At 52.9% G+C, this 27507-nt stretch overlaps 9 protein-coding genes and 1 non-coding gene across 10 annotated transcripts; 4 read left to right on the plus strand and 6 right to left on the minus strand.

Annotated features, from left to right (window-relative positions):
• Positions 1 to 521: 521 nt before the first annotated feature.
• On the minus strand, positions 522 to 2370 carry J4E92_008337 (uncharacterized protein; the record flags this gene model as incomplete). Its single annotated transcript, XM_051499690.1, has 2 exons — positions 522 to 781; positions 834 to 2370. The coding sequence occupies 2 exons, from the start codon at positions 2368 to 2370 to the stop codon at positions 522 to 524; spliced, it is 1797 nt and encodes a 598-aa protein (XP_051350066.1).
• Positions 2371 to 2933: 563 nt separating this feature from the next.
• J4E92_008338 (uncharacterized protein) lies at positions 2934 to 3970 on the plus strand (the record flags this gene model as incomplete). The annotated part of the gene is made up of 4 exons (XM_051499691.1): positions 2934 to 3071; positions 3117 to 3144; positions 3201 to 3622; positions 3674 to 3970. The coding sequence occupies 4 exons, from the start codon at positions 2934 to 2936 to the stop codon at positions 3968 to 3970; spliced, it is 885 nt and encodes a 294-aa protein (XP_051350067.1).
• Positions 3971 to 4959: 989 nt separating this feature from the next.
• On the plus strand, positions 4960 to 9758 carry J4E92_008339 (uncharacterized protein; the record flags this gene model as incomplete). Its single annotated transcript, XM_051499692.1, has 5 exons — positions 4960 to 5399; positions 5472 to 5877; positions 5924 to 7961; positions 8039 to 8543; positions 8594 to 9758. 5 exons carry the CDS (start codon positions 4960 to 4962, stop codon positions 9756 to 9758), a joined length of 4554 nt encoding a protein of 1517 aa, XP_051350068.1.
• A 624-nt stretch (positions 9759 to 10382) lies between these two features.
• J4E92_008340 (uncharacterized protein) lies at positions 10383 to 11255 on the plus strand (the record flags this gene model as incomplete). Its single annotated transcript, XM_051499693.1, has 2 exons — positions 10383 to 10429; positions 10913 to 11255. The coding sequence occupies 2 exons, from the start codon at positions 10383 to 10385 to the stop codon at positions 11253 to 11255; spliced, it is 390 nt and encodes a 129-aa protein (XP_051350069.1).
• Positions 11256 to 11713: 458 nt separating this feature from the next.
• J4E92_008341 lies at positions 11714 to 11785 on the minus strand. The gene has a single exon. It is a non-coding gene; the product is annotated as a tRNA-Ala (tRNA).
• A 1238-nt stretch (positions 11786 to 13023) lies between these two features.
• On the minus strand, positions 13024 to 14799 carry J4E92_008342 (uncharacterized protein; the record flags this gene model as incomplete). The annotated part of the gene is made up of 2 exons (XM_051499694.1): positions 13024 to 14562; positions 14794 to 14799. The coding sequence occupies 2 exons, from the start codon at positions 14797 to 14799 to the stop codon at positions 13024 to 13026; spliced, it is 1545 nt and encodes a 514-aa protein (XP_051350070.1).
• Positions 14800 to 15461: 662 nt separating this feature from the next.
• J4E92_008343 (uncharacterized protein) lies at positions 15462 to 17488 on the minus strand (the record flags this gene model as incomplete). Its single annotated transcript, XM_051499695.1, has 2 exons — positions 15462 to 17386; positions 17440 to 17488. 2 exons carry the CDS (start codon positions 17486 to 17488, stop codon positions 15462 to 15464), a joined length of 1974 nt encoding a protein of 657 aa, XP_051350071.1.
• Positions 17489 to 18657: 1169 nt separating this feature from the next.
• J4E92_008344 (uncharacterized protein) lies at positions 18658 to 19389 on the minus strand (the record flags this gene model as incomplete). Its single annotated transcript, XM_051499696.1, has 1 exon — positions 18658 to 19389. One exon carries the CDS (start codon positions 19387 to 19389, stop codon positions 18658 to 18660), a length of 732 nt encoding a protein of 243 aa, XP_051350072.1.
• A 677-nt stretch (positions 19390 to 20066) lies between these two features.
• Positions 20067 to 23230, minus strand: J4E92_008345 (uncharacterized protein; the record flags this gene model as incomplete). Its single annotated transcript, XM_051499697.1, has 2 exons — positions 20067 to 20845; positions 20899 to 23230. 2 exons carry the CDS (start codon positions 23228 to 23230, stop codon positions 20067 to 20069), a joined length of 3111 nt encoding a protein of 1036 aa, XP_051350073.1.
• A 1124-nt stretch (positions 23231 to 24354) lies between these two features.
• Positions 24355 to 26000, plus strand: J4E92_008346 (uncharacterized protein; the record flags this gene model as incomplete). The annotated part of the gene is made up of 6 exons (XM_051499698.1): positions 24355 to 24536; positions 24597 to 24852; positions 24903 to 25107; positions 25157 to 25552; positions 25604 to 25885; positions 25948 to 26000. 6 exons carry the CDS (start codon positions 24355 to 24357, stop codon positions 25998 to 26000), a joined length of 1374 nt encoding a protein of 457 aa, XP_051350074.1.
• Positions 26001 to 27507: the final 1507 nt, after the last annotated feature.

The raw sequence follows: 27507 nt of genomic DNA on the forward strand, positions 1-27507 counted from the left end.
GTATGAAGGTCGATCAGACAAGGATACAAGTGGAGTGAAAAGTGCATTCGTACCGAGAGTCTGGTCGGAGGATGAAGTGTCTTGAGCTTCACTAAGTCTAGAACATGACAAGCAGCGACATGGAAAAGCTTAGACATTGCCGGCTATCCGGACGTCATTTCATCCACTACCAAATACGTGAACGTTTGTCTTCGATAGAAGAAGTGCGCGCACAACATCCTAACCCCAGCTACGATCACAACTCTCCAATCTCTACTTCTTCGTACCCAAAACAATGAACTTTCAGCGTCTTCATCCCAGTCTACCAGCCACTAACAATAGTCTATCCAGATGTTCTCAAAGGAGGTCCACTCACGGTCCATGCCCTTGTTTGTGAGATCCTCGGACCTTGTTTCCATGTATACTTTGGACACTCTGGGTCGTACTGCATTATATAGAACATTGGAAGAACCGGGGTGGACGCAGCTGTTGGTACAACGTCAGTACATGAGGACAACCAATACAGTGTTTCCGATGCTGTTTCAGTCCGTGCTCCCGGCTAGGATTAGAGCTTCTAACTCACTACCATCAGGGACGGGCTTGGTTGAAATGGCCGGGCCTACGCCGTTCTGAGCGTGGTTTTGAGCGTTGTCCTGAGTACCATTCTGAGTGCCGTTCTGAGTGCCGTTCGACTTCCCAGCTTCGAGCTTGGTCTCCGCGATCCAGGCTTCAACGTCGTTGAGAGCTTTGAGAGGGTCGCCGCGACAGCCTTGGAGGTAGTTTTGCACTTGTGCTGGGGAAACTGCAGGTCTTGTTAGCACGAATCCTGAGGTCAACAAGCGTGAGGTACTTACATGTATTCGTGGGCATCTTCTCAGCAAACTCAGATGCCCACTCCTCGATCTGCGCCATAGTGAACTCCGCATCATGAGCGAGAGCTGATCGACCAATCAAGCGCTTGAAGATGCTCTTGCCCGCACTAGGGTCCATATTGCCGAAGTAGACCTTCTTGTCGATACGACCGGGACGCGTCAAAGCCGCATCAAGCGTATCGGGAGCGTTGGAGGTCATGATCAAGAGTCTTCCTTCTTGAGAGGCGTTTCCGTCAATGGCATTCAGCAGGCCGCTTAGTGTGACTGTGTTCGATCTACGACCCACACCCGGGTAATCACGAGCCCGAGGTTTTGGCAGCGGACCGATGCCACCTGGAATGCCAGCGACGTCACCCAGGTTTTCATCCGCTTGCGCCTGTGCTCCTGTTGGGGCAGCCGGCGGTGTTCGTTCGCGACCGATACCAGCAGAGTCGATGTCTTCCAGAACCACTACGCACTTGCGTGGAAGGCCTAGGAATAAGCGGTGAAGTGTTCCATCATTGATGCTACCGGTGGAAAGGTTGATGTGGTAGATGTCGCAGCCAAGATGGCCCGCCAATGCAGCGCTGAATGAGCTCTTGCCGGTACCCGGGGGGCCATGGAAGAGATATCCGCGCCGATATGGAATACCACAGTCGGCAAAGAATGACCGCGACTCCTCGCTGTAGTAGTATTCTGCGTCTCTGACAATATCAAATTTGGTAGTCTCGTCCATGTCTATAGTGTCGAGCTTTCGAATGGCTTTGGAAACCGACTGCCAACCGTTACCGTATGGATCTGTACGATCTCCCGCGAAGTATACCGTTGTGGTACCTGTGAGGTTGTTGAGTCGGAACTCGCGACAGAGACCGGTGAACTGCTTGAGTGGTTTGAGACTCCATCCGAGCGTCATGATAGTGAGGGAGTTTTGAAGCTGGCCACTATCGTCGAGAAGATTACCGGCCATACCACTGTTGGTCCGATAGCCAGCGCCACCTCGACGTGAGAATAGATACGGTCGAAATCCGACCCAAAATAGTCGTGTACCGATTGGCGGAAGGCACAGAACCTCGTCGTCCGGTTTCTCGGATGCAAGTCTCGGGTTATGCGCCGCCATCATGCGGCGATGAAATTCGTCATTGGGATCCTGTGTGCCTCCTGTGACCAGCATGGCACTCCTCGTGTGGCTGTTGAGTATCACCTCCGAGCCCATCCACGCCAGAACCTCTCTAGCGACTAGATCGGTCTCTGGGATGGTGACTTGGACAGTCAAGGCCCATGTAAAGAAATCCTTCAGATGCTTGTATGCGGGACGAACAGCTTGGTAAAGACCGATGAGTGCGAGGAGCTTTTCAAGATCGCCGATGCCGCTTGGCCGGAGTCGATAAAGTAGACGCTGGATAACCTCTAAGATGGGGAACTGACCTGTCGCAGAGCGTTTGAGGTGATGCGGGATGAGTCCGGGTGTGTCCAGGCGCTCGGGCCATAGCTGGTCACTCATTCCTGGTGGAACCATGAGCTCGTTTCGTGGGTCAGACATTGCAGCGGGCGGTTGAGGGCGATGTTCCCAAGTAAGGTTGCGTGGACAAGCTATGACCGCGGTTTCTATACGCGTGCAGATGTATCGAAAAGATGAAGGAAATAATAGTCTCCAAGTTTTGGAGATTGCCGTGTATGTGCTACGCGCCGTTGGTAGGCATTGTTAGACAACCGTGGGTGAGTTGAAATTATGATGGAGTGTGGAGAAAGAGTGAAAGCGATGCGATGATGCGCGGAAGAGGCAAGTCGAAGAAACAGTGGCGCGGTCATGGAAGCGACTGCCTGGACGTTGGAGGTCGAGGCTGAACGGGCTGAACGGCAAGTTTGCGCGAGACCACATGAGGCAAGAGAGGCTGTGGCATGAGCGCGTTGGGGCTAAGCCTATTTAGGTCAGGTGGGCTGTTTACAGCTGTACGTCATAGCTAATTATACTAACAGAACTTCTACGCTTTTTGCACGAACGTCCTACACCTTTACTGTGAATTGTTCAATTGCCGGAATCACTCAGATTCAACGAGAGTCTCACACCCCAATCCCATTCAAACCAAACAGCTTCGATTCACCATGCCTCCCAAAGCAAACACTTCCGACCTTCACGTCGCGAAGCTCTTCTCAGTCAAGGACTATGTATGCGTAGTGACCGGAGGCGGCTCTGGTATTGGCCTCATGGCTGCCCAGGCCCTTGCTGCGAACGGCGCAAAAGTACGTTCCTCCTTCTCGCGAATGAAAACTCCTAACATCTGAAAGGTATACATTACTGGTCGTCGACAAGAAGGTAAGCACGACTACCGCCCCCTCGAATTAGGCAGACGGAGGTACTGACCATGTTAGCCCTCGAGACCGCAGCGAAGTCACACAGCCCCGACCAAGGCGGTCAAATCATCCCTCTCTCGCCATGTGACGTAACCAAGAAGGACGACTTGGAGCGCATGTACCAGGAGCTAGCGTCCAAGGAGAAGTACATCAACCTTCTCATCGCCGCCGCCGGTATCTCAGGCGAGAAGGGTATTCCCGATGCAGACAACGCGACCGACATGAAGAAGAAGCTCTTCGACAACGAGACATTCGAGGGCTGGGCCGAGACGTACAACACCGATGTCACTGCCGTCTACTTCACCACCGTCGTACTTCTGCCGCTTCTCCAAGCTGGAACTGAGAGCCATGGCCACCTTTCTGCCTCTGTCATTGTCATCTCATCCATGTCGGGAATCATGAAGGACGCACAAGGGCACTTCAGCTACAACGCTGCCAAGGTGAGACATTTGTCTTCGTGTGTAGAAGCTTTTCACTAACTCTTACTTCAGGGCGGCACCGTCCACCTCAGCAAACTCATGTCGGCCGAGTTCCAGCAGCTTCGCATCCGTGTGAACAGCATTGCCCCTGGCTACTTCCCATCGGAGATGACAGCGAAGGAGAGCGACGAGAACCAGAAGAGTGATCTGCCGGATGAGAAGATCCAGGAGAAGGGCCACGTTCCACATGGACGTGCGGGAAGCGATGCAGAGATGGCACAGGCCGTCATCTTCCTCACCAAGAACTCCTACGTCAACGGCCAGATTCTGACAGTGGACGGCGGTGTCCTCAACGTTGTGAGCTCTTAGGGTTTGGTGGCGAAGATGTGAGGGAGATGATGATTAGTAAATAAGTATGAGAAATGATACCAACTGTTAGGCGTCTCAACTTGACTCGTGCATCGGCACTTCCTCTTTGGTCGGGTTTCCACAAGGCTGACCGAAGCCGTTTCCCCACATTCCCCGCGACAGCGATAAACCATGCTGATGATGTCTGATTGCGATAGTGAGCGATAGCGAGAGGTGATGTGACGCAAGCATTTGATGATGATGGGGCGCGTCGTAGGTGACGGAAATGTTATGTGTGGCTTATGCAAGGGGCTAGCGCACGTGGAGAGCATGTCTTTGATGACAATGTGTCTTTGTGACGAAATTTTGCTAAGAGAAACATAAAGTACGGCGCGTCGCGTCGCGTCGCATTGTGGCACCTACATACATATGTGCATACACAATTTTCGGAACCGGAGGCAGCCATGGGGTGCAGCGCGGTGAGTGGATGGTACGAGGCAGGGCGCATGAAGCGAGGATGCGAGGATGCAACGGCGCGGCCGCTACTGCGCGCAGGTCGAGTAGCAACAAGACATTCACCGCAGCTCGAGTCGCCGCCCTCTAGCGACTCCCCGACGCCCGCTGCCTCAATCTCCGCGGCAGCACTGGGCGACGAGTCTTTCCACAACGGCAGCCGCTGGCAGGCGAGAGCGACTCTGGGATTCGCTGGGCGTGCTAGAGCGTGTTTCGCGGCCAGGATCCCCGTGTGATAATTGCTTTGCGCTGGTAACGGGCCCCTCCAACGCATTGCCTGGGCTGCGCATGGGCAACAACAACAATTGCGACTTTGCCCGCGACGCTGCCGTCGCTCTGGATCCCCGGGTGCGTGTTGAGGGAGGATATGCACACCGCAGCCCGCCATTCACCGCCGCCGCCGCCCACCTCCGCCAACGCACCTCCGCGCCGCGACAGACGACGCCCCGACGATACGACGGCATAGCAGCCGGCCCGGGCCTGGAGAAGACGTCAACATGGTCTCACACCCCTCCCGACCGGCGCACGCAGCCTCGAACTCGCGCTCGTCGCAGCCCTCCGCCCCGACCGCCAGCACGCCGGGCCACGCGAAGAAGTCGTCGTCGTCGTCCAACCACAATGGCCAGCCCCGCGAGCGCGACCAGCGACCGAGCAGAGAGGGCACCGCGCAAAAGGCCGCCCAGGGCGTGGATGGCCTCAAGGACTTCCAGCTGGGCGACTGCCTGGGCAAAGGCGCATTCGGCAGCGTGTACCGCGCCCTCAACTGGGGGACTGGCGAGGCCGTCGCCATCAAGCAGGTCCGCCTCGAGAACCTGGGCACCGCCGACCTCAAGAACATGGAGATGGAGATTGACCTGCTCAAGAACCTGAACCACCCCAACATCGTCAAGTACAACGGCTTCGTGAGGAGCTCCGAGAGTCTGTACATTATTCTGGAGTGAGTGGCCCGAATGAACGTCCAGGGCGTAACTAATCATCTCAGGTACTGCGAAAACGGATCGTTGCACAGCATCTGCAAGAACTTTGGAAAATTCCCCGAAAACCTCGTCGCGCTGTACATGTCGCAGGTCCTCCACGGGCTCCTCTACCTCCACGAACAGGGTGTCATACATCGGGATATAAAGGGCGCAAACATTCTGACGACCAAGGAGGGCCTCGTCAAGCTGGCAGACTTTGGCGTAGCCACCAAGCAGTCAGGTCTGGACCAGTCGAGTGTTGTCGGCACGCCGTACTGGATGGCTCCCGAGGTCATCGAACTATCCGGCGCTACTACTTCGTCAGACATATGGAGTTTGGGATGCACAGTCATCGAGCTTATCGAAGGGAAGCCGCCCTACCACAAGCTCCAGCCCATGCAGGCCCTCTTCAGAATCGTCAACGATGAGCACCCGCCGATACCTGGAAGTGCCTCTCCGGTTAGTAATCCCCTCCAACGTATACCCCACATTCTGACCCCTACAGCTGCTGCGCGAGTTCCTCATGGAGTGTTTCCAGAAGAATCCCACGCTCCGCATCTCCGCAAAACGCCTCCTCAAGCACCCATGGATTCTCAGCGCCAAGCGGACTGTCCCTGCAGTACCCACAAAACCTACCGAATATCAGGAAGCAGTCAAGTCCGTGCAGGAATGGAACGAGGCATTAAAGTCGCCCAGCTCCCTGCGCCGAAGCTCGCGTCTTGTGTCGGGCTTGCAGAAAGCCAGTCCTGCTGCTTCATCTCGCAAGAATCCGGCCAATGTTAATCTCAACATCCCGAAGCACAGACCCACCGCTGAGTCGTTCCGCTCCCCGGAGCTAGATCATGACGATAACTGGGATAATGACTTTGCCGAAAGCATATCGCCCCGCGCCCTGCAGATGCCACACTTGAAGCCACAGGACAACTTTGGCGGTCTCTTTTCGAGCGACAAGCTCAAGGCTTTTGCCAGTTTTGAGTCGGTTACAGAGATGGCAGAGTACGATGGCGAGGCTACGGTGAAGAGTCCGATGAACTTGGCGCAGTTCCAGAGCTTCCCGAAAGCGTCGGGCCATAGAGCGGTTGAGAGATCGAGAGGCGCCAATGGTAGACCTAGGACGTCTGCGTCATCATCGAACACGTCTTCGAGATCAAATTCGAACGCTTCCACATCAGAGTACGAGGATAGACATGAGCCTCAGCCTAGAACGGCATTCCTGCGAGGTACACCAAGGGCTGCACAGCCTCCCAAGCCAAAGACGACAGCGCCAGCGCGGCCAAGTCAGCTCTTTCGCGAGGACACTGTCGAGGATTATTCGGATCTCATGCCAGCTGATGAGGGTGCCTTTGAGCGTAAGCTAGCGTCCATGCAGTACGCAAACTCGCCAGCCGTGCCATCTAGACAAGTAATCGTCACCAACTCCAGTCCACCATCTGATACTTTCTCTCCACGACTGTTCCATCCCAGCGACCTAAAAGCAGGGCCCAAGTCAACACGCGATCTCAAGTCTGGTGGCAATGTCCATCAGAGATCGACGAGCTCGACATCGACACGGAAGCAACTACAACGGACGCAGTCGGAAATTGAGATTCAAAAGTACGCCGAGGATGAAGGCGATGACTTTTCGGATGTCTTTGGTGACATCAAGAGTCAGCTTGCTAATCCTAGCCGAGCCGAGAGTGATAGTGGGAGTGAGCACAGCAGTCTTGCCATGATCACATCGAAGATGGCGAACTCTTTCATCATAGCCGACGAGGATGATCTTGATCCGTTCGCGAACCTTGATGAGGGCCTCGACAATATCAACTTGGAAAACAACGTCGCGCGAGACCGGGACGATCGGTTGACGAAGATGACGGAGAGTCTTGTGGGCTGTCTGAAGACAAGTCAACCCGACGACGAGCTACTCGACATTGCAGATCAATTACTGCAGGTGCTACATGAATCTCCGGATAAGCGATCAATCATATTGCGAAGTCACGGCATGCTGCCGATTTTGGAAATTCTCGGAACCAGGCCGCACAACGAGGTGGTCCTACCCCTTCTGAAGATTATCAACCTGATCATCCTGGAAGACTCTGAATCGCAAGAGAGCTTGTCGTTCTTGGGTGGCATCCCTACCATTTGTTACTTTGCTTCCAAGAAGTTCCCTAGCGACATCCGGAAAGAGGCTGCGGCTTTCGTACGGCAGATGTACCAAACCAGCACATTGACGCTGCAAATGTTCATCGGCTGTGGTGGTATCAATGTGCTCGTTGAGTTTTTGGAAGAGGACATTGACGCTGAGCGCGATCTGGTGCTCATCGGTGTCAATGGCGTCTTTGGTGTTTTCGAATTACAAGGACCGACCCCGAAGAATGACTTTTGTCGCATATTCTCGAGATCGAGCGTACTATACCCCCTCAGCTTGGTGCTGAACCGTATGGTGGAGGAAGATGGGGAGGTTGCACGCCTTATCGTCGGCAGGATTGTACAGATCTTCCTCATCTTCTCGCAAGCAGAGAGTCATGTCAAGGATCTTGTGGCGGATCGGATGATCCTGAAGCGTAAGTTATCCCTCCCATTTTACAAGCTTAGGCTCGGTAATAGCCTGTCAAGGTTAAACATGGCTAACAACTCACAGGTGTATTGAAAGATCTCCGCAAGATGGCACCACCGCACCAGATCACGATGCTCAAGTTCATCAAGAACCTCAGCTCCCTCTCGTCGACCCACGAAGCCTTACAAAACTCCAACGCGATCGACATCCTCATCGAATTACTGAAGTCGACCCGGCAGAAAGACGCAATGAGCCGCAGTCAGCAGCGATCGGCCTCTGACCCAGCGCGACTACCTCCCTTCCACCGCGAGATCTCGAACCAGATCCTCAATACCATGTACAACTTGTGTCGGCACAACAAGAGCAGACAGGAGGAGGCTGCGTTGTCGGACATTATTCCTCTGCTGAAGGAAGTTGTGCGTGAAGGCGGCCCGCTCAAGGAGTTTGCGCTGCCGGTGCTGCTTGAGATGGTCAACTCGGGCAAGGTGGCACGGAAAATGTTGTGGGATGCAAAGGGTCTGGCGTTCTACGTTTCGCTGTTGGGCGACCGCAATTGGGCGGTAACGGCCCTGGATGCCATTTTCGTGTGGTATGCATTCAATGAATTGATGGTCATGTATCTCATGCTAACTATAACAGGCTCCAGGAAGAAACCGCGCGCGTCGAGCAATACCTTCTCTCCTCACAATCGAACTTTACCGTCGCCATCATCTCCGCGTATACCTCCGCCGACCTCCCACACTCAACCTTCGAGAACATGCTCGAGCCACTGCAGAAGGTGGTTCGCTTGTCACCACCAATCGCTGCCTCCCTCGCCGTACCCGAGATCTTCGGTCGCACAGAACAAAAGCTGGGACACAAGGATGCCGTGACGCGTCTGAACTTCCTCCGTATCCTGCGGACGATTTGCGACGCGAAGGACGAGGGCTGCTGGCTTATACGCGCATTCGGCTGTTACGAGCGCATCAGCTGGCTCATGGAACACGACTCTGCAGTGTTGGTACGCCAAATGGCCGAAGAGCTCGTCCGCGCCTGCGACGAAGTCGAACTCTCCGGCATCAGTAAAGGCTCCAACGGCAAACGAAGCCTTAGTCGCGCCTCGAATGTAGGCATGAACCTCCGCCGCCCCGCCTCCTCAGCCGGCCGCCGCGACGGCTCTGGCTCTAGCACCGGTTCCACGCTCGTTAGCAGCGGCATGGGTCTCACACCCCCTACACCCAACTCCCTCAAATCCACCTTCATGCTCCCACCCATGTCTGGCACACCGACAGGCCACCGCGGCGACCACCGCATTACGCGCTCCCAATCCTCAACCGCAATGTGGGATCTCGCTGAAGACCCCACCGCCGTCCTCCCTCCTTCTTCGTCTGGAAGATCGAAACCACCCGCTCTCGCCCGCAGTTCCACGTCTTTCGCCGCCCTCCAATCAAACACCAGCACACCAACCGGTCCACGCACTTCCTCCCGTCCTCCGTCCCGCGACGCAGCAACCAGTCTCGCGCGCATAGAAGCGAATCACAACAACGCGAAGTCCTCGTCTCGACTTCCCAAAGCGCGTCAAGGACGCATCAGCGAAGCCGTGAGTCGGCGCCGGCAGAGTGTTGTCGGAGGCGAGAACGAAACACCACCGAGCCATGCGTCTTCGCATGGCCATAGCACTGGGTCTCCTGCTCCGTCGAGTAGCCAGCCGGTGCATTCGACGAGTAATGCGCCGCCGCTCCCACGGCTGCAGATTGTGAGGAGGCGGAGGGAGACTAGTGGCGGGGAGATGAGTACGGCGGCGAGGAAGGGGGTGCAGGATTAGAAATCTGGGGAGTTGACGGCACTTAGTGCTGCTGCTGAGAGTCCTGGTTATGGGGAGAGACGGAGTGGAGATGGGTACTTGACGCAGGTACGTAGGAGGAGGGGGTGGACTGGTCTTTGACCTTCCTACCACACCAACGAGTGTGGGGTGTGTTTTCCTTTTGTATATTTCTCTTGTTTTATCTGGCATGTTTATGACCAGCGGTGGATATGGCGTTCCATTAAGTTGATTGCAAGGCGTTATGGTTTCGCCTGGCTTTGGCTTTGGACATGGGACGAGCATTGTTAGGTTGGTATTGCATAGCATAGGCGTTCTCTTTTGTTGAAAGATGTCTTGCCCTTTTCTTGAGGGTTGAGGGGATAGATCGGAGAGGTGGGATGCAGAAATTGGGGAGTGTGGAAATGTGGATACTGATTACTGGTTGCATAGAATGAAGATTGTTGAGAGCTGTTGATTATCTTTTGTTTCTATTGTGTTGTACTGTGATCGATGTTGAAAGTGGAACCTAATCCAAGACATATAGTATCGCGGAATGTAGGGAGTGTTGAATTGAACAACGTCAACGACCTCTTATATTCTACGTAGTCACGATGTGATGCTGCCGCATCCTGCTCAGTATCTTGTATGAGTCCACGTCAACGCACGATCGTGCGACAAGTCATCCCCAAGGAGTCACATTGACATGTAAAACGCGGATGATGCTACTGTTGCTCTATTACCATCATTCTCCTATCGCTGCTCGAAGGTTTGCTACTCTCTATTCCCCGAGATATACCATTGTGTCCAAGATGAAAGACGCACGCGATTTTTCAAACCGGGACACGAGTCACGTAGACGAAAGTGCCGACGATGTATTAGAGTTTTGCCATGGCTATACCAACACTGCCACGGACCTCGAGGTGAAGGGCTGTGGCTGGCGACTGTATGTATCTCCTTCTCTCACGATACTTCCAGTGGAAGAACGGGGATGTGAGTGGCGAAACGCGATGCGACGACGACCAGAATGTAGCAACACTCACCCTCAACCTGCTTATCACCCGCAGGACCGTCCCTAGCTCTAGTGTAGTCAACCGTACAGATGTTCCCGAGCTCATTGTCGTGATCGGGGCCTCTCCGAACGGCTGTGGTATACGCAATCTCCAAACGCTGTATAGAGTCCTACCAAGCGAATCTCCATCAGGGCGGTTGACAATCACCGCGAACGCCTCCCCTGGGTACAAGCTGGATCAGCCGTGGAAGTTGGGCTTTGACTTCGATATGGGCCGCAATCGTATCGAGCCAGACAAGGAGTACGGTACTTGTGTGCTCTTTAGTCAGGAAGAGCCTCCAGATGAAGCAAAAAGCGGGAAGGGCGAGGGTGCACCTAAAGCCGCACTGCTGCAATATAGAAACTCAGGGATGGACGACTTCGTTGATCTTGGTGATGAAAAGGCCATGTTGTACTCGTACAACAACGTCTCTCTATGGAGGCTTGCCGCGGTTGGATATCGGAAATGAAGTTTCGCTCGGTATACGGTCTTTGAGTGCGTCTTTGTATGGGGTAGTTGAACGTACTGTACATGCCCAAGTGTCGAAAAACAGAACATGAACGACAGAGTCCGGGGTAGCGAGACGGCCAGGTATGACGAGACATGAATAGATGACTCTTACGCACGAGTTTGCAGAAGTCACTCCCGTCGTCCGCTATGATGTACACACGCCGCGTGCAGCAAAGTGACTCTTCGTGTCTCCAGTCCAACAATGTTGGAGTCACGACGTTTACTTTTCGTATCCGCAACCCACCAACGTGGTCGTGCCAACCAATCTTCTACCTCACTGCCACTGTCACCTCATCGCGCCCGATGTCCCTCGACCAGAGTGCCCGAAAATGTAAAAATCAAACCTCTAAAACTTCTTCAAATGGCCAAAAACACACACAGCAGCGCCCTACCCCAACCACGACGAGCGCAAAAACATGGACTTGCAGGGAATCGAACCCTGGACCACTCCCATGCTAAGGGAGTATTATACCACTAAACCACAAGCCCGGTTGTGCTGATCCTGGAGAGGAGCTGCTTTGATGAAGGTATGAGAAAATGCAATGTATATATCGCCAAAAACGGCGGGATCGATTGAAAGGCGCGTTGGGGAGTTAGGAAGGAAAAGGCCCCACCTCGGTAAGATGTGGTGAGGTTTGCCGATGGATGATCTCGGAGGTTTGCCGGGACCAGGGATTGATTAGCGGGGTGGGGACGATTCCTAAGGGTAAGATCAGTGGTGATACAGGGAATACTATTGAGTTGATCGAAGGGTCTGCGTTGCGATATGTCTTCAAGGTTTTCCCGCTTGAGTGATGGATGCTGGCAACGTTTCGTCAGGTCGGTAACGGCAGATTGAGAACACCACGAGGATATTAAACCGCAACTATACAATAGTCGCTCCGACAGTATTTCTGTGTCGTCGCTCGTCGTTTATATTATCTCTTCCCATCCTTCATCGCGACGATAGCGCTGCGCGAAATTGTCTGAGGAAGAATTGACGGAACGCATCGAAGTCGATCAAGCGCTTGCATTCATCAAGGCCGGTCTGAAAATTGCTTCGGTATCGTGTAAAAGTTGCGCGGTAATACTGGTTGGAGCCTGCAGGAAGACGACGCGGTGGTGCCGTGGTGTGGGTTACTGCGTCGCGACATAGTCGCGGAGCCTACGCTGGTGAGTAACTACGTCGCGGATTGTTGACTTCATCCTTGTAGTATTTGCGACACGATCATTTCATGTCAGCGTGGAGAAGACGCTGCGCTGCCGTCGCGTGCGTTACTGCGTCGCGAACTGAGCGCGGAGCCTACATCTCTTCGCAATTAGGTCGCGGCGGATCGCCAAAGTCTGCTCTGTATCATGACGCGATGTCATGCTGAGAATTGTAGGGCGCTGGATGGGTGGCGAGAGTGAAGTACTCAGGAAGATATATCGTAGGAATGCGCAGCGTCGCGTCGACAGCTGAGGTCGCGACGGAGCGGCGTGGATGGGGAATGGGTGTAGAGAAAGATTTTTCAAGACGGGGGACGTTGTATTAAGCAAATCGAAAATATGGCACGGACGCGGTGAAAGTGAAAGTGAAAGAGAAATGCCGCATTGGGATGGAAGCGTCTAGCAGTAACAGACCACCACAACACTCTCTCCACAGAACAACAGCATATAAGACCAAAATACCATACTCAAGTATAATTCATTAGAACCTCATAAACCCATCCATCTCCAAACCTCTCTTCCTACTACCCCCAACCACTTTACTCAACCCTCACCCTCTCCCACCTCAACCCCTCCTCAATACTCCCCCTCGTAACCCCCCAATTATCCGCAAACCAATTATCTCTCGGCTTCCAGGGCCCCGCATCCGCACAATTCGGCATCTTCTTCATCGCCACATTGACATACGTGCTATTGAGCGGACTAGCACTAACCGTCTTCTGTCTACTCTTCTCATCAATCACAGGCGTCACACTGGTATACCCCTGCTCTTGCTGGTGCTTGATCAAGCGGACGAAGAGGCGGGACGCGGCGTCCGAACCGAGTGTCCAAGACGCGTTCCAGTAGCCGATGATGTTGCCGAGGTTGGGGAGGGAGGTGAGCATGGCGTTGCGCCACATGTATTGCTCTGAGACTTCGATTTTCTTGCCGTCGACGCGCACGTCGATGCCGCCGAGGAAACGCATGTTGAGGCCTGTGGCAGTAACAATAATATCAGCTTCCAGTTTGTTTCCACTGTTCAGTTCGATGCCGTCGGCGACGACGCTCTTGATGGTGTCGGTGACGATGTGCGCTTTCCCTGAGCTGAAGGCTTTGAAGTAGTCGCCGTCGGGGCAGAGGCACATACGTTGTTGCCAGGGGTTGTAGCCGGGTTTGAAGTGCGGGTCGACGGGGAAGTCGGGCGGGAGTTGTTGAGCGGCTTTATTGACGAGGAAGTTGGAGGCGAGGGTGGGGAACCAGATGCAGAATTTGTAGAGGAGGATGGGGACGAGGGTGAACATGAAGCCTGGGTTGTTAGTTTGGACTGATAGTTGAAGGGAAGAAGGCTTACGCTTGTAGCGGAGGGTAAACCACTCCGGCGCCCACTTCTCAAACCACACCTGGTCCTTCTGCGGTAGACTCATAATGTACGTCGGACTTCTCTGCAGCTGCGTCACACTACCCACTCCATTATCCACCATCGCAGGCATCATGGTAATAGTAGTGGCGCCACTACCCACAATAATCATCTTCTTGCCCTTGTAATCCAGATCCTCAGGCCAGAACTGCGGATGAACAAGCTTGCCCTTGAAGTTGTCGATACCGGGGATATTCGCCTTCAGCGGGGTGTCGTAGTTGTAGTACCCCGTACCAGTGATCAACCACTTGGTCCAGTACACCACCGTCCGTGGCTCTCTCCCAACATCATTCCCAACCTCCACCTCAAGTCTCCACCGCTGTTCCTCGCTCCTCCAATCTGCCTTCATAACCTTGTGTCTATACCGAATCTTCTTGTCCAGATCGAACTTGTGCGCCGTCTCCTGCAAGTAGCTCATGATGCTCTCGCCGCTGGCAATCGGGTTCTTCGCCCTCCATGGGTAGAACTGGAAGCCGAGCGTGTGCAAATCGGAGTCTGACCGTACGCCCGGGTATTTGAATTGCGACCATGTTCCTCCGAGTTCGTGGCGGGCTTCGAGGACGGCGAATTTGGCGTCTGGCAGCGACTCTTGGATGCGGTAGGCCGAGTTGATGCCGCTGAGGCCGCTGCCGATTACTAACACGTCGAAGTACGAGTCGATCATGGCGGGCCGGTGTGCGGACTGCTGGCTGTGCTTACGGTGGAGAAAGGGTGCCGGCGCAGGTACGCGAGGTGGGGAGTGGGAAGTAAAGTGTAGTCTCTCAGTCGGCTTCTGACTCGGAGTATATGTGAAGCGTCCGACGAATACAAAAGCTATGACAGCAAGTCAGTGGTGGGCAATGGCCAGGGGAGCCGGTGCATGTCGACCTTTGTACCTAACCACCTCAGACCTCAACCTCCGAGGTGGCTCCACCCCCATCGTGCGACGCCACACGTTGCGCACGCTACCCCACCACTAGACATTTCGTCCATCTCCTAGTCCATCACGGCCGCCTTTCACCGCCGTGCGATTGGGGGTGTCGTTCGCAACCTTAGTGTTGTTGAAGCGGTAAATACGTCACCGAGTTTTTTGCCGAGGCAGATCCTTAGTTGCTTTTTCTTCCGCACGCCGCTCACCTTGCCACAAAAGGAAACATGACTTGTGTGCGACAGCCATGACTCGCTCTGTTGACTCCTTTTGGACCACTATGCGCGAGACAGGTTACGGTTGGTGAGTTGCTTGGAGTGTTGATTTGAGAGGCCGAGTCACATGTACCCCGCAGATCATGATCACCAGCTAAGTTGTACTGCCTTATCGGAAACTTTCGTAGGGCTGGACGACGCTACATGTCCCCAATTCTCGGGAACTCAAGACGTCCGAAGGCCAGATACCTCGGTATGATCCAGCGAACGATGCTTAAACACCTCGATGTTCACGAGACAAGGCGCGATGTCAAATAATGATTGTAGAAAGCACCGAGGCAGACAAACAGGCTGCTAGCAAATTCCGAAAGGTTGGTAGACGGAGCAGACGGACGAGTCTAATATTGAGACACTTTAAACGAATGCGAAGAGCTGCCATGGTCCCACACTTCTCCCTATCTACTCCCTTCCAATAATAATCATCTCCCCCTCCGCCCCGCTATCACTAGTCACATACATCCTACCATAGCCATCCTGCGCAATACTCACAGGCCTGAAACATTGCGTAGTCGAGCAAGAATCCACATCCGGATTCCAGAAAATGTCAGCCCAAGCCTGCGTACTATTCACGGCTGCTTTCGGTCCGAAGCCGTTCGCGCCCTTGGTAAACGGCACTTCAATGATCTTATATCCAATCGAAGGGTTGCGGTTCCAAGACCCATGGAGGGTAATGTACATGCTGGTAAAGTTCTTGTTGAAGCTCGCATCAAGGGGTGCGGAGTGTGCCGGAAGAGCAAGACGCGGTGGTACACTGCGGGTGTTACAGGTATCGTCTGTGAAGGTCGCATTAGGCTCCAAAACGAACTGGTCGCCTATCGTGAATAGTTTGTCTGCAATAGATGCCGGGTTGAAGACGGTATAACAGGTGGGGTACCCATACCAGTCTGTGTTCTCTTTGGATGGGTCTCCAATGTAGTTGATCTCATCAGCTGGGTTATCGGTATGGATATCCACGGATATCCCGTCAATAGTGCGATGCAGCTCATCCGAAGAATTCTCGACACCCCAAAGCATGCCATCGGCGTCGAATGCTAAACCAACTTCATTCCGGAGCCCGTAGCCCATCTGGTAGCCACTGGTTGGGTAGTCGTAGCCAGCCATAGGGATAGCGGTCGTATCAAATACTTTGATGCAAGAACGACCGGTTGCGATATCCGCAGAACCGTAATCGAAGTTGTCATTCGATCCATGTGAGACGAGAAGAAGATTCGAATATTTTGGTGGGATCGCTAGCGTCCTGGTGACATGCCCTCTACTGTCCATGCCTGTTAAGACTGTTTTTGCGTTCTCAGATACGCTCATGGTGGTTGCATCATATGACCATGAGAATACCGAAGTCGCAGAGCTAGCGAACAGCGTCTTTCCATCGTGGCTGAGCACCATGCCATGATTGAGATTACGCTGCGCGATGACAGTCTTGGATGAGGTGAGGCAGCCGTTTGGCGCAACTTCGTGAGCTGTAATACCCATACCATTCTGTACGACAAGAAGGTTCCCAGCGTTATCGAATATAAGCCCTCTTGGCTGGTTCAGCCCTCCTGCGACCTTCGTCGCCCTCCATCCTTTCGCTGTGTTGGCAGGGAATGCAAGTTCTGCAACATCAGGACACGACACGGGTATTCCTGTCTGGGTTGGTTGTGGTAATCCAGAAGTAACCGTACCCATGCTCATCGTAGTCGATATTGTGCTGATAGTCGAGCTCGGTACTGGGGTACTGCTTGATGCTGGCGGGGTACCAGTGATGAGGTTCGCAGCAACCAACTCGTCAAAGTCCGCATTCTGACCTTGTGTGAGGTCAATTCGGTAGTTTCCAAAAGAATTGTGCACGTTGAAGGTAGATCTGTTGTTCGCCGGTTCAGCAGGCGGTCTACTCGACAAGCCATATGCGAACTTTTGCGCAGAAGCGTTCGCGTCGATAGAAACCAGATTCCCGTCCACGTCATGCCATTGAGAGCAACCTCTACATCGCACAGTTAGGGTCCAGTGAGTCGAGTTGTATCCGGTTCCTTTGATGTACGAGTACTCGGCATCGGCGTAGGGTTGTGGCAAGCTCAGGCCAAAAGCCATCCTTGACGAGTAAATAGAGGTGTTTGATGCACTGTTCATCCATCCGACTGTAAGTGGGACGTATGGCATCGTTCCACCCCAGCTGAATCCGACCCATCCATTCTTGATCGGCGACACAATTTGCAAGACGGTATCGAAGGGTGCAGCTTTCGACTGAGGTAGAGCGACACCAAAGCTGATGCCATTCGTGCCAGTCCACCCGGAATAGCATATCGAGGTTCCCAAATCGCAGTACCGCTTGGTTGTTTGGCCATATGCTGCAATTGCGTTAATTGTGAAGTGAAGTACGTGTGTGTATGGAAGCAAGTACCTGTATGACTAACAGCAACAAGCGTTAATAACAGCCTGCCTATGCTCATCGTCGGCGAAACACGTAGACTCTACCAGATTATGACAATTCACCGTAGCGGAGAGCTCAATCCTGTCGAAGAAGTGACCCGTACCAGATATAAGATGTGCTCGTTCTTGTATCAGCATCTCGAAGACTGTGCAAATAGCCACAAGGCGCTTATAACTGTGCACCATGTCACCCTTCGTCCGATGCTGGGAGATGCAATACGCATGATACGATGGTCGTCGGCTTAGTGTATATCGTCATCCGGTCGTGCGATAAGCTCCTAGAAGGCATTATGATGTCCAACAGTACGAACGGCGGTACTTTCTGTTGAGTGTTGGATCCGCTTCCACGTTGATGGTATATTGCTGCTGCATCCCGCTTGCGGCAAAATGCTCCACGCTTATAATTGCTGTTAGAATTGCATGATGGTGAATCTTTGTGTGTGCTCTACAAAACTCTCAGAAAGTGTAGATGTGTAGTTGCCTGAGCCCCCGTTCCTGGTTTTTGAGCCTCAATTCAACCCAGGATTGATACGGCGTAACCAATCCGTTCCTTACGGTACGGGATGTACGAACAACAGCCACGACTGTGGCTGAAGTAGCCTGGTCCAGTCAGCTTCGCGTTGTTGTGTTGATCATCCCGGTGTTGATCCAAATTGAATGGAAATCGCCAGGGCCTGATAAATGACGCGACGCATTTAGCCTTTGATGGCCAGCGGCAGATAGAAAAAATCTACCATTACACAAGTACACTTGTATATACTGATATCAAATGTCATCGATGGCCTGATACGAGCGTTTTCTCGGTCCGGTTTCCGCAGAGACAAGTAGGGTCCTGAAGATAGCTCGCGACCGACCCTCATACGCTCGGTAGACGTACTTTGTTTGTCGCAACAGTTTTGTCAACGTAAGCGACCGATCTGCGATTTCTGAGGCAATTGGTGAAAGATGATGCAGCGACATGGAGGGGTGTTTTTGGTGTTTTGGGATGCGATGAGGCGGAAGCAAGTTGGAGTGAGATGAAGCGAAAGGAAGTCGCGATGGGATGACGCACGGATCTATGACGAAATGAGGCACGCCCACGCAAACTGTGGAAAGAACCAATCATCTAACAAAGAGACAGCCCAAATACATGATCAGTAAGTCAGCCTAGATTAACATCGATAATCATCAGTCAGAGAACCCAAGAATTCTAAATCTTCGCCTTCGCAGGCGCAGTAACCCTCTTCCCATGCACATAACAAATCCCCCTAATCTTCTCCGCCGCCTCCCCCCAAAGCTCATTCCTCAACACACTATAAACACCCATCTTAGCCCTCCCCTGCACATCCCTCGCCTTCTTCAGCGCAGCCTCAAGCATAACCTTTGGCTCCGCAATCTCATCCACAATGCCATCTTCGTATGCCTCCTTGCCCGTCCAGCGATGCGCCTCAAGCAGCATCTTCCTTGCAACCTGCGGCCGGAGCTTAAGCCGCGGCAGGAACCCGATGCCAGGGAAATGCAAACCGAGATTCACAGGCGGCATAGAGAAGAAGCCGCGCGAGGAGTTCATGATGCGGTAGTCGTGTGCAAGGGCGAAGGGGCAGGCGCCGCCGAATGTATGGCCTGTCAATAACGCGATAGTGGGGAACGGGTAGTCGAGCAAGGTGGCTAGCAGCGGGAAGAAACCATCGCTGTTTGCGAAAGGGTTTCTGTCGCTCTCGTCTAGCTCGAGTCCTGTGCACCAGAACTTCTCGTCGTTTCCTCGCGTTATCACGCAGCCTTCTGTGTCGGCGCCTAGTTCTGCCTCGATGTCGCGGAGCGCGCGTATTATTTCTTGCGCGAAGGCGACGTTTATGCGGTTTTCGGGGGCTTTGGCGAGGGTTATGATGAAGACGCGGTCGTGGCGGTCGACGCGTAGGTTTGTGTATTCGCCTAGTGTCATGGTGTTTGGGGGATTGGGGGCTGCGATTACGAGGTCGATGGCGATGCGAGGCTACCTGGATCTAAGTATATTGTTTAGTAGAGCCTATAATGTTAGCACTCGTGATATCGTGAAGCTACGCATCGCTTTGCGTGCTCAAGCTGCCAAACTTCATGGTGTTGAAGCCTCGGCAGCCAGATGCGGGGAAAGACCCTGGCTGCACTCGCGCGTTGCAGTGCGTGTTTTCCGTGTCATTTGCTGACTCGACAGACAGATAGAGACTACTCTTCTTGAATGATATTCGACCAAAGCAACAGCCGTCGTGGTGGGTGTAGACAACATGGGGGATGGAGACGTAAGGGGTCGAGACTTGCAGCGTGTAGCAGGTGTGGAGCCCGCCTTGGCCAATTTTTAGATTCTCCCGTCTTTCCACCCGTCGCTACATCATCAGGGCCATGGCTCTCTCGTTCCCACGCCTCAGGCCCGAGACGCCCTTGCGCTTCTCATCACGATTTTCACATGCGAACCGTAACGAATAGGGCAATGACAGGTTGTAAGACGGCAGATGCTGTCGTGTATATTGGAAGCTAAGCTAGCCAAAAGATAAGAAGCGATCGGAAGCAAAAGAAAGCTGTAGGCACCTTAGAAAGGTACGAATTCAGGCGTCTGCTAGATAAGGACCCGCCAACGTTGTTCTACTATCCGTACTGCTGGTTGTTATACTGTCCTTGCGGCCACTCTGCTCCTCCCATCGATGATCTTGAACCAGCTTCGTACTGACGACTATATCCTACATCGGATGGCGGTTGCTCATGCGCTACTGGCGTAGCAGGCTTGGGCATGTGTCCTGGGGGTCCCATAGGGTTTGTTCGTTCATACTGAGCGGTCGGTGCAGTATAGTAGCCGGGACGTTGCGACGGTGCATACGACGAGTGTCCATATGGGCTAAGCGGCATCGCTACGTTGGTACGTTGCTCGAAAGCGTCATATCGCTCACCGCGATCCAAGGCAAGATAACTGTCATCCCCGTTCAAGGTGGCGGTCCTGAAGCTATCGTATAGCTTAGTTGTCTGGGCGACAGTTTCGAAATGCATCTTTCTGAGCTGTTTCTGCATGCCAGGGTTATCGTCGCCATCGAGGTGCGCTAGTGAAGCAGCGATCAGGAACGCATTCCGGATCTGCCTACCATTCCACCGGCCTACGCCAGATTTGACTGTCTCATCGAAATGGGTCAGCGCAAATTCGTTGATTTCACTCTCAAGAATGAATAGGCGATCGACTGGATCCTCGCGTTGAAGTTCGATATTCTTGAGTCGAATGATGTTGTGCTTGAAGATCTGTGTTGTTTGTCGTTTGTCAAGCTGATTGTATCGCAGATGGAGGTGAACTCGAGACTTTATTGCCTCATCAAGAACTCCAACTCGATTGGTCGTGAGGAACAACACACCGTTGTAATACTCGAGCATTCGTAAAAATACTAATCCTGATGTCAGCATAAGTTCCATTGTTTCCAATGTGGCGACAGCTTACCGGATACCAAAGCATTTCTTTGAAGATCATTCCTGTCTCTTTGTGAAATGAAGACCTCGGCTTCATCGAGCAACAGAACGCAATCCCAAAGATGGGCCAAGCGAAAGAATTCTTTCAATGACTTCTCCACACCTTCTGGTGTAAAGCCGAGGTCACCGCATGTGATGGGGAACAGCGGCTTCTCGTACTTCTGGGCAACGGCCTCCGCTGTGGCGGTCTTTCCAACACCTGGTTCACCATGAAGGAGGATTACAATGCCTCGGCCTTTTCCTCTAATGAGGTCTTGCGAGAGGACTTCGGTCCCTTCTAATTCAGCCTTCTTCTTCCGGAAGTGCGATTTCAGGAGTGATTCGATGAGTCGCTTGTTCTTGTCCTCAATCTGAAGGTCCGTGAACGCTTCGCCCTCTTTGCCTTGCTGCTTCACAGGCTTAAGATAGCGAGAGTCGATATGCACAAACTTGCGATCCCACACAGCATACGCAAACATTCGTCGTGGTAAAAGAACCAGATCTTCTCCAGTAGGAGGACCTGGGTAATGCTTCTTCGCCAGAAAAGCATCGCGCTTGAGATAAGCATTGAACTCTCTGAACTCTAACAAAACGTCATCCATTGTGTTGTCAGGTGTTTCTCGCACAAGGTCTTTGCGGTCAGGACCCTTCCATGTCATGATCGAAGTCTGATCGGCGACCTGTACTAGAAAGTACAACTCTTCCGTTCGTGTTTGCAGCTCAGGTTTCCACTTTGGGTATACGTTGGAAGCTTCGGTGAAGTCCACCAACACGTCGCTCTCGATATGCTCTGGGCTCTTGATTCTCTCCCCTTTGGCATCTTCAAGATCATCCCCGGCAGGGCTCTTGATGACCGACCATCCGTTATAGAAGCCGTACCGTTTAGCGATGTGTTCCACGAATCTGGCCCCGTCACTCTTGGCGTGTTTCAGCTTTGTTTCCAAATCATCGACGAATCGAAGAGGGTAACAGGGCAGGTCAGTAATCGCCTTCTTGTCCTTGAATGGATCAAAAGTCACTGGAGTAATGACACAACCATATTTCTCGCCGTCGTAGTCCAAGTAGTACGACTGCAATGAAGTGAACTTGCTTTCCTTGCAAATGGAGCAATTGCAGCCGGTCTCCAAATCTTTGTTGTAGCCGACGTGAACCGAGAATACTCTGCGGATCTCCTGTGTGGTTGAGTTGGCATTGGGCCCTTGTTGACCAGACTTTGGGACGTATATAAGATCGCCAGGCTCGAAGAGATAGGGGAGCTCATCGTAGCGTACTCGAGTGGGTACTCCCGGCGTGGGTGGATCAAAGAATTGTTGGCGCAGAGGTAGCAGGTGCTCTTCCACAAAGTCGACATAGCATTGAACTTCTTCAAGCGTTTCTTTCTTCATATCCAATCCTTCCAGATTGTCTGAATCTTTGTCTTTGTCATTGTTTGCGTCTTCATCGTCGACAACGGAACCAGGCGCCGTGACTATCAGTTTGGTCTCATCCAGCGAAGTGTTTTTCGTTTCTGATGGTACTGCCGAGCCTGCAATCTTCGCCTCGAGGACCCGAAGCTCCTTCTTCATCTTCTCATGGAAGTGAAGGAGGTGTCGAAAAGGTTGCATAAACGTGTGTGGCTTCCCTTCCCAGGTTTTGTCAGCATCACTGAACTTCCCAAGGATCTTCATCACGGCTCTTGAATTGATCCGGACCTGACGAATCCAGCTGCCTCTGCGCACCTCGCTATGGGCCATGCCGTGCTTTGTGATCGTCATCGGGTCCGCAGGGGGCGGGGGAGGGTCAGGTATACGTCCAGGAATGCGCCGCCTTCTAGCATCCTCATCCTCCATTTGACGTGGAAGTGAATTACCAGTGATCAGTACCTCCAAAGCGAAAACGTCTTTACCACCGTCATGTCTGTTCTTGAACTGTTCCCAATCACAATTTCGCACTTGAGGAATGATCTTCGCCGGGCATTCCACATCATTCGGCTCTTCTTCAGTGGGTGCGTCGCCGTCACCTCTAACGGCTAGGTCTTTGCCTTCCGAAATCTCCACATTAGATCCATCGGGCTTCGCTGTAGGTAACTGTGTTGCCCTCGAAGTGACTAGCTCGTTGATTGAACTTGTGAGATCCCCGATGCTCCGGTTGATTTGATCGAGCGACACGTGTTCAGGTTCCAAATGTGCAATGATGGCATCACCCTCTCTAGAGTCATTGGTCGAGACCTCTTCTTGCGTGGATTTATCACATTCGACAGGGTCGGATACTTGACGTACGGTCTGCAAAGCTGGCTGTTTGAGTTCCGGCTCTGCGTTCACAGCCATGGGAGACGCGGAATCCATCATGCCGTTTGGCCCGAAAGAAACGGAGGGCGATGCCTCGCAACGCGGGTATATGAAACTGACCGTGCAGGGAAATTGAAGTGTGCAGTAGCGATCAATTGCAAGACCTGACGGCCAGTTTGAAAGCGAAATAAGATGTAAGGCGGCAATATCTGGTCTGGCAAGTCGAGATGCTCGACCGTAGTACTAGAGGCTGAAGGCGGTCACTTACAACAAAAGGCGCCATGCTTGCAGATTATATATTGACTGCGTGTGGGTGCATATGCTTCATACCCATAGCAGTTATTATCGATGTGTGATTGGAACTGCCTGAGGGCCACATCGTCCCGATGAGTGTCCCGTAAGTTCCGGTCAAAGTGCGGGCTGGTAAGAGCTAAGTATAGATATCGAGATACTGTGGCTAATCCCGCTGCGCACGCAGAACCAGTTGCGTTGTGTATCGGAGGTAGTGCGAGGAAAATCGGTGATTGGCTGTGGCACATGCCCGTAGGCCAGGTATTGTAGTTGCTGCCGTGTGTCAGGCTAAGCGAGTGTGATAGCTGCGAGTTGTTTCTTCGAGAGGCTTTTCTTGCACACCTTCGGGGATGAACCGGCTATACAGACCAGTCGATGAGCTGTGCGAAAAATGACGCCCTTGGCGTTTGCCTTGTCGAGGGTTTTGGCCCCCAGCTGGCTTTTCTTGCATTGAGCCTTATCGGTGTCAGCCTTGGGCAAGCACACCTCTCTCAGAGCCTTCCAGATCCGGCGCTTACACAACCCAACAGATGAAGACCGACCCGATAACAGTGTATCTCTCATTGGCTCTGCTGCAAACTGCCGGCTCCCATCTCGCGCGGTAAGATCTGTCTCACCAGTTCGCCTTGGCCTTCGGCTTGAATCTCCCGATCCGGCGCTGACATGGCAAAAGACATGTTCGCACTACTATCTGCATTTCACCCAAGTCCGATAAGCGATATTGGAGTAGCTGCACGAAGGCTGCTTTGGTGGGGCGTATTGCCGTGGGGCTGAGCAAGTCGGTGTGCTACCCTCTGAAGGTGTGCAATGCCCGGCTGGTAGCGGACTAAACACCGAATTTCGACAACTCTGAGATCTAAGCCCTTACACCGCAATAACCAGACTCAACAATGAGCAAGTTTTCCAGTATGTTGTTGCCTCCGAAGGGCGTCAAGGAAGTAATGGATGACGAGGACGAAATCAAGACGTTCGAAGCGTTCAAGACAACCACCGGTGGTGCTTTGCATTCTGCACTTGCTGTGCCTACCCAATACAACCGTCAACGTGGAGAGTGGAGGACTCTACCGAGCAAGTGAGTTTCCAAACGCCGCACCTTAGTGCTCGAGCGACGAGACAACTCATACTTAAGAAGCGAGCTTGAAGCTGTTCTTAAGAAGGCCAGTGCAGTTTTCCCTGGATGCAAAACCGAGAGTTGTACATGGAATGATGTGTTCGAGCGGATCGACGCGGTGAAAGAGGCGTACGACGCCAAAGCCCCAAAAGGGTCCTTCCGAAGTTTCCTTCGGAACGGCAAAGCAGATGCCACCACACTCAACTCTCTTTGCTTCATAATCCCAGAAGAATATGGCCTTGGTGTCTTACGTGGAGGGCTGTCATTCATCTTCCAGGTACCCTTGCCCTATATATGGAATTTGACATTAGTTGATCGTCTGTCCAGGCCTGGGAACAACGCATCGAGAACCGAGAGAAAATACTCGAGCTACTGTCAGACGTTGTCGACACTCTCAAAGCGACGGCCGAGATGTACAAGGTATTTCGAGATGACGAACTCAAGGAGAAGACGCGAGATCTCTACGGCGTTATTGTTGATTCTCTGAGATTGCTTACTGAGATGCTGCTTCGGTGTCGCAAAGATGGATCATGTAAGTCTGGCCCTGTCCGATGAAACTCGTCAACCCTCAGCTTCAACAGTCATCCGCCGTATAAAGACACGACTGCCGGATCACGAAGCAGTCGTGTTGGAAGGCCTCGATCATGAGATACAAAACGCCAAGGCCAGGGTGACGAGTCGAATTGACATTCTGAACGCACAAACCCTGCAGAATGTCAGCAAGACGGCTTCTGCTAACAGTATCGAGTTGCACGCAACGCGTTTTGGAGTTCAGGAAGTATCGCATTGTGTTAGGCGTATTGATGGGGAAATGAAAACCCTTAACCGAAGCGTGAAAGAGCTGAAAGAAGACATTAAGCAAGACTTTCAAAGGCTGTTCGAGGGTAACATGTCACAGATGGTCTCCAAGAACGAGGTTGCTGCTACCGTGCAGACTCTTGTGTATAACATGGTCGCGGAAATGGTGTGCCAGACAAGTAAGTCGACTCCATAGGTATGAACCTTGTCACAAACTCATTCATCTCTAGAGCAGCCTCTCAAGCAGATTGTTGGAACCGAGGTCATCGCGGAGGAGCGACGTCTTACCCAGCAGACAATATTGATGACGACGGAAGAGCTTCTGTGGATGCTCGGCGTGGATCTCGTATACTTGATCCGCGAGACGGAGCATATCTTGAGACAGAGCAACTCTTTACGACCCAAGGGTCTCGGCAAGGCGCGATGGCTGCTCACGACCGCGCAATTCAAGAATTGGCTGAGTCAGCCGTTGTCCGGAATCCTCCTGGTTGATGGGCATTGCAAAGATGATGGTATGGGAAAGATATCTCCGTTGTCCGTCCTGTGTGCTTCCCTGGCAACCACGCTCGTCCAGACAAGCTCCAGTATGATCCTGCACTTCTTTTGCAGCAGCCATACCAGAGTTGAACAGGACATGATTAGCGGACCATCTGGACTTATACGCAGCCTGATCACCCAGCTACTCCTTTATCCCGACTCACCGGACGTCGAGCTAGATCCAGTGGAGCAGAGTCTCTACGACGCAGTGTCGCAATATAACGTGCGAGCTTTGGTATCTTTGTTCGGGTCGATCGTGGGGAACATGGATGAATCAAAGACCATCATTTGCATCATAGACGGCATATCCGATTTCGAAACTCCGCTTCGTGGTTGGGATCGAGAAATCCTAGATGTCGTTGATCAGCTTCGAAACCTGGTGCATTGTCAGCGATCTGGTCCAGCGCTGAAGTTGCTCATGACTAGTGCGAACAAAACGCTGCACATTGGGTCGCTGGTGCATCGCGATCATGGGGAATATGTGTCCTTACGGTCAGGCAATGTCAGCGATAGGCCTGTGCGTGGGTTCGGGTTCGACCAAGACGTCCAGAGGATGCTGATGCCATCGTCGCAGCAGAGTAGCTTTCTAGAGCCTGGAGGCTGGGGTGCGCAAGCAAACGCGTCGCAGCGAGGATACGCGCATATAGGGCGACCACGCTCTTCAGGAAGCAACGTTCCGGGTGGTTGATGGGCGTCCTCATTTGCTGCGTACAGGCCATCGAGTGTTGTCATGGTAGTGTATCTTATTTAGCGAATCAAAAGTATGCTCAAACAGACATATCGCAATACACGCGATGGGAGGATGACATTGGCATGGTGTTCCGCTCATCATTCGATGACGCACAAGCGGGCTTCGGCAAAACGTGTTTCCGACGCGGTCCGAGCGCGGGGCCGCGCGCAATGCTGCAGCGCTGTACCAGCCGTCTCAGCCTCGGGCAGCTGATAACGAATTGCAGCATTACTTCCACCCTGAAAGCATCTTCTTGTGTTCGCGCTTGTCTCAGGAGAATCCGATTGTGATGACTTTCGGTGGAACTTTGCGCCCAGCCTGACAGCGGCCTGGCTGCTCCGTCTGCCCACGACGACCCGAAGCGCGATCGACCAGTCTGCTTCTCCTGTCAAGACCTCGTATCATGGATGACGCTTAGCTTATCACTTCAATTCGATCAGGCAAAAGTTTCCGTGCCCAGATCTGTCGTATGCAGACCCGGCTTCTCACTGACTACACAGAGTCGTTGTGTTCAACAAAACCAGAAGCTGGATCTAGCCAGACTGCATTTCGCGGCACGCGCCTCCTTCTATTCCCACGGCGAGGAGCACAATGCACGATGCCTATCGAACACCCGCACCGAGCCGCTAGACGAGACAACAACATGGACGAATAGCAAGGACGGCAAATCTATGGTCCTGCTGAGCGGAATGGTGGGCACGGGAAAGTCTACGATAGCGCAGACGGTCGCTCAGTCGGGGGCAGCTCGGAGCAAGCTTCTTCTTCAAGAAAGGCGATGGCAAGCGCGGCAACCCCTTACGGCTTCTCATCACCGTCGTCCTGTGCCGCTGCGGAGTACATCATTTGACCAAAACGGCAGCCGTTGCG

The sequence above is a fragment of the Alternaria infectoria genome (genome assembly GCF_024043175.1).
Source record: "Alternaria infectoria strain BMP 0036 chromosome Unknown scaffold_16, whole genome shotgun sequence".
NCBI lineage: Eukaryota > Fungi > Ascomycota > Dothideomycetes > Pleosporales > Pleosporaceae > Alternaria > Alternaria infectoria.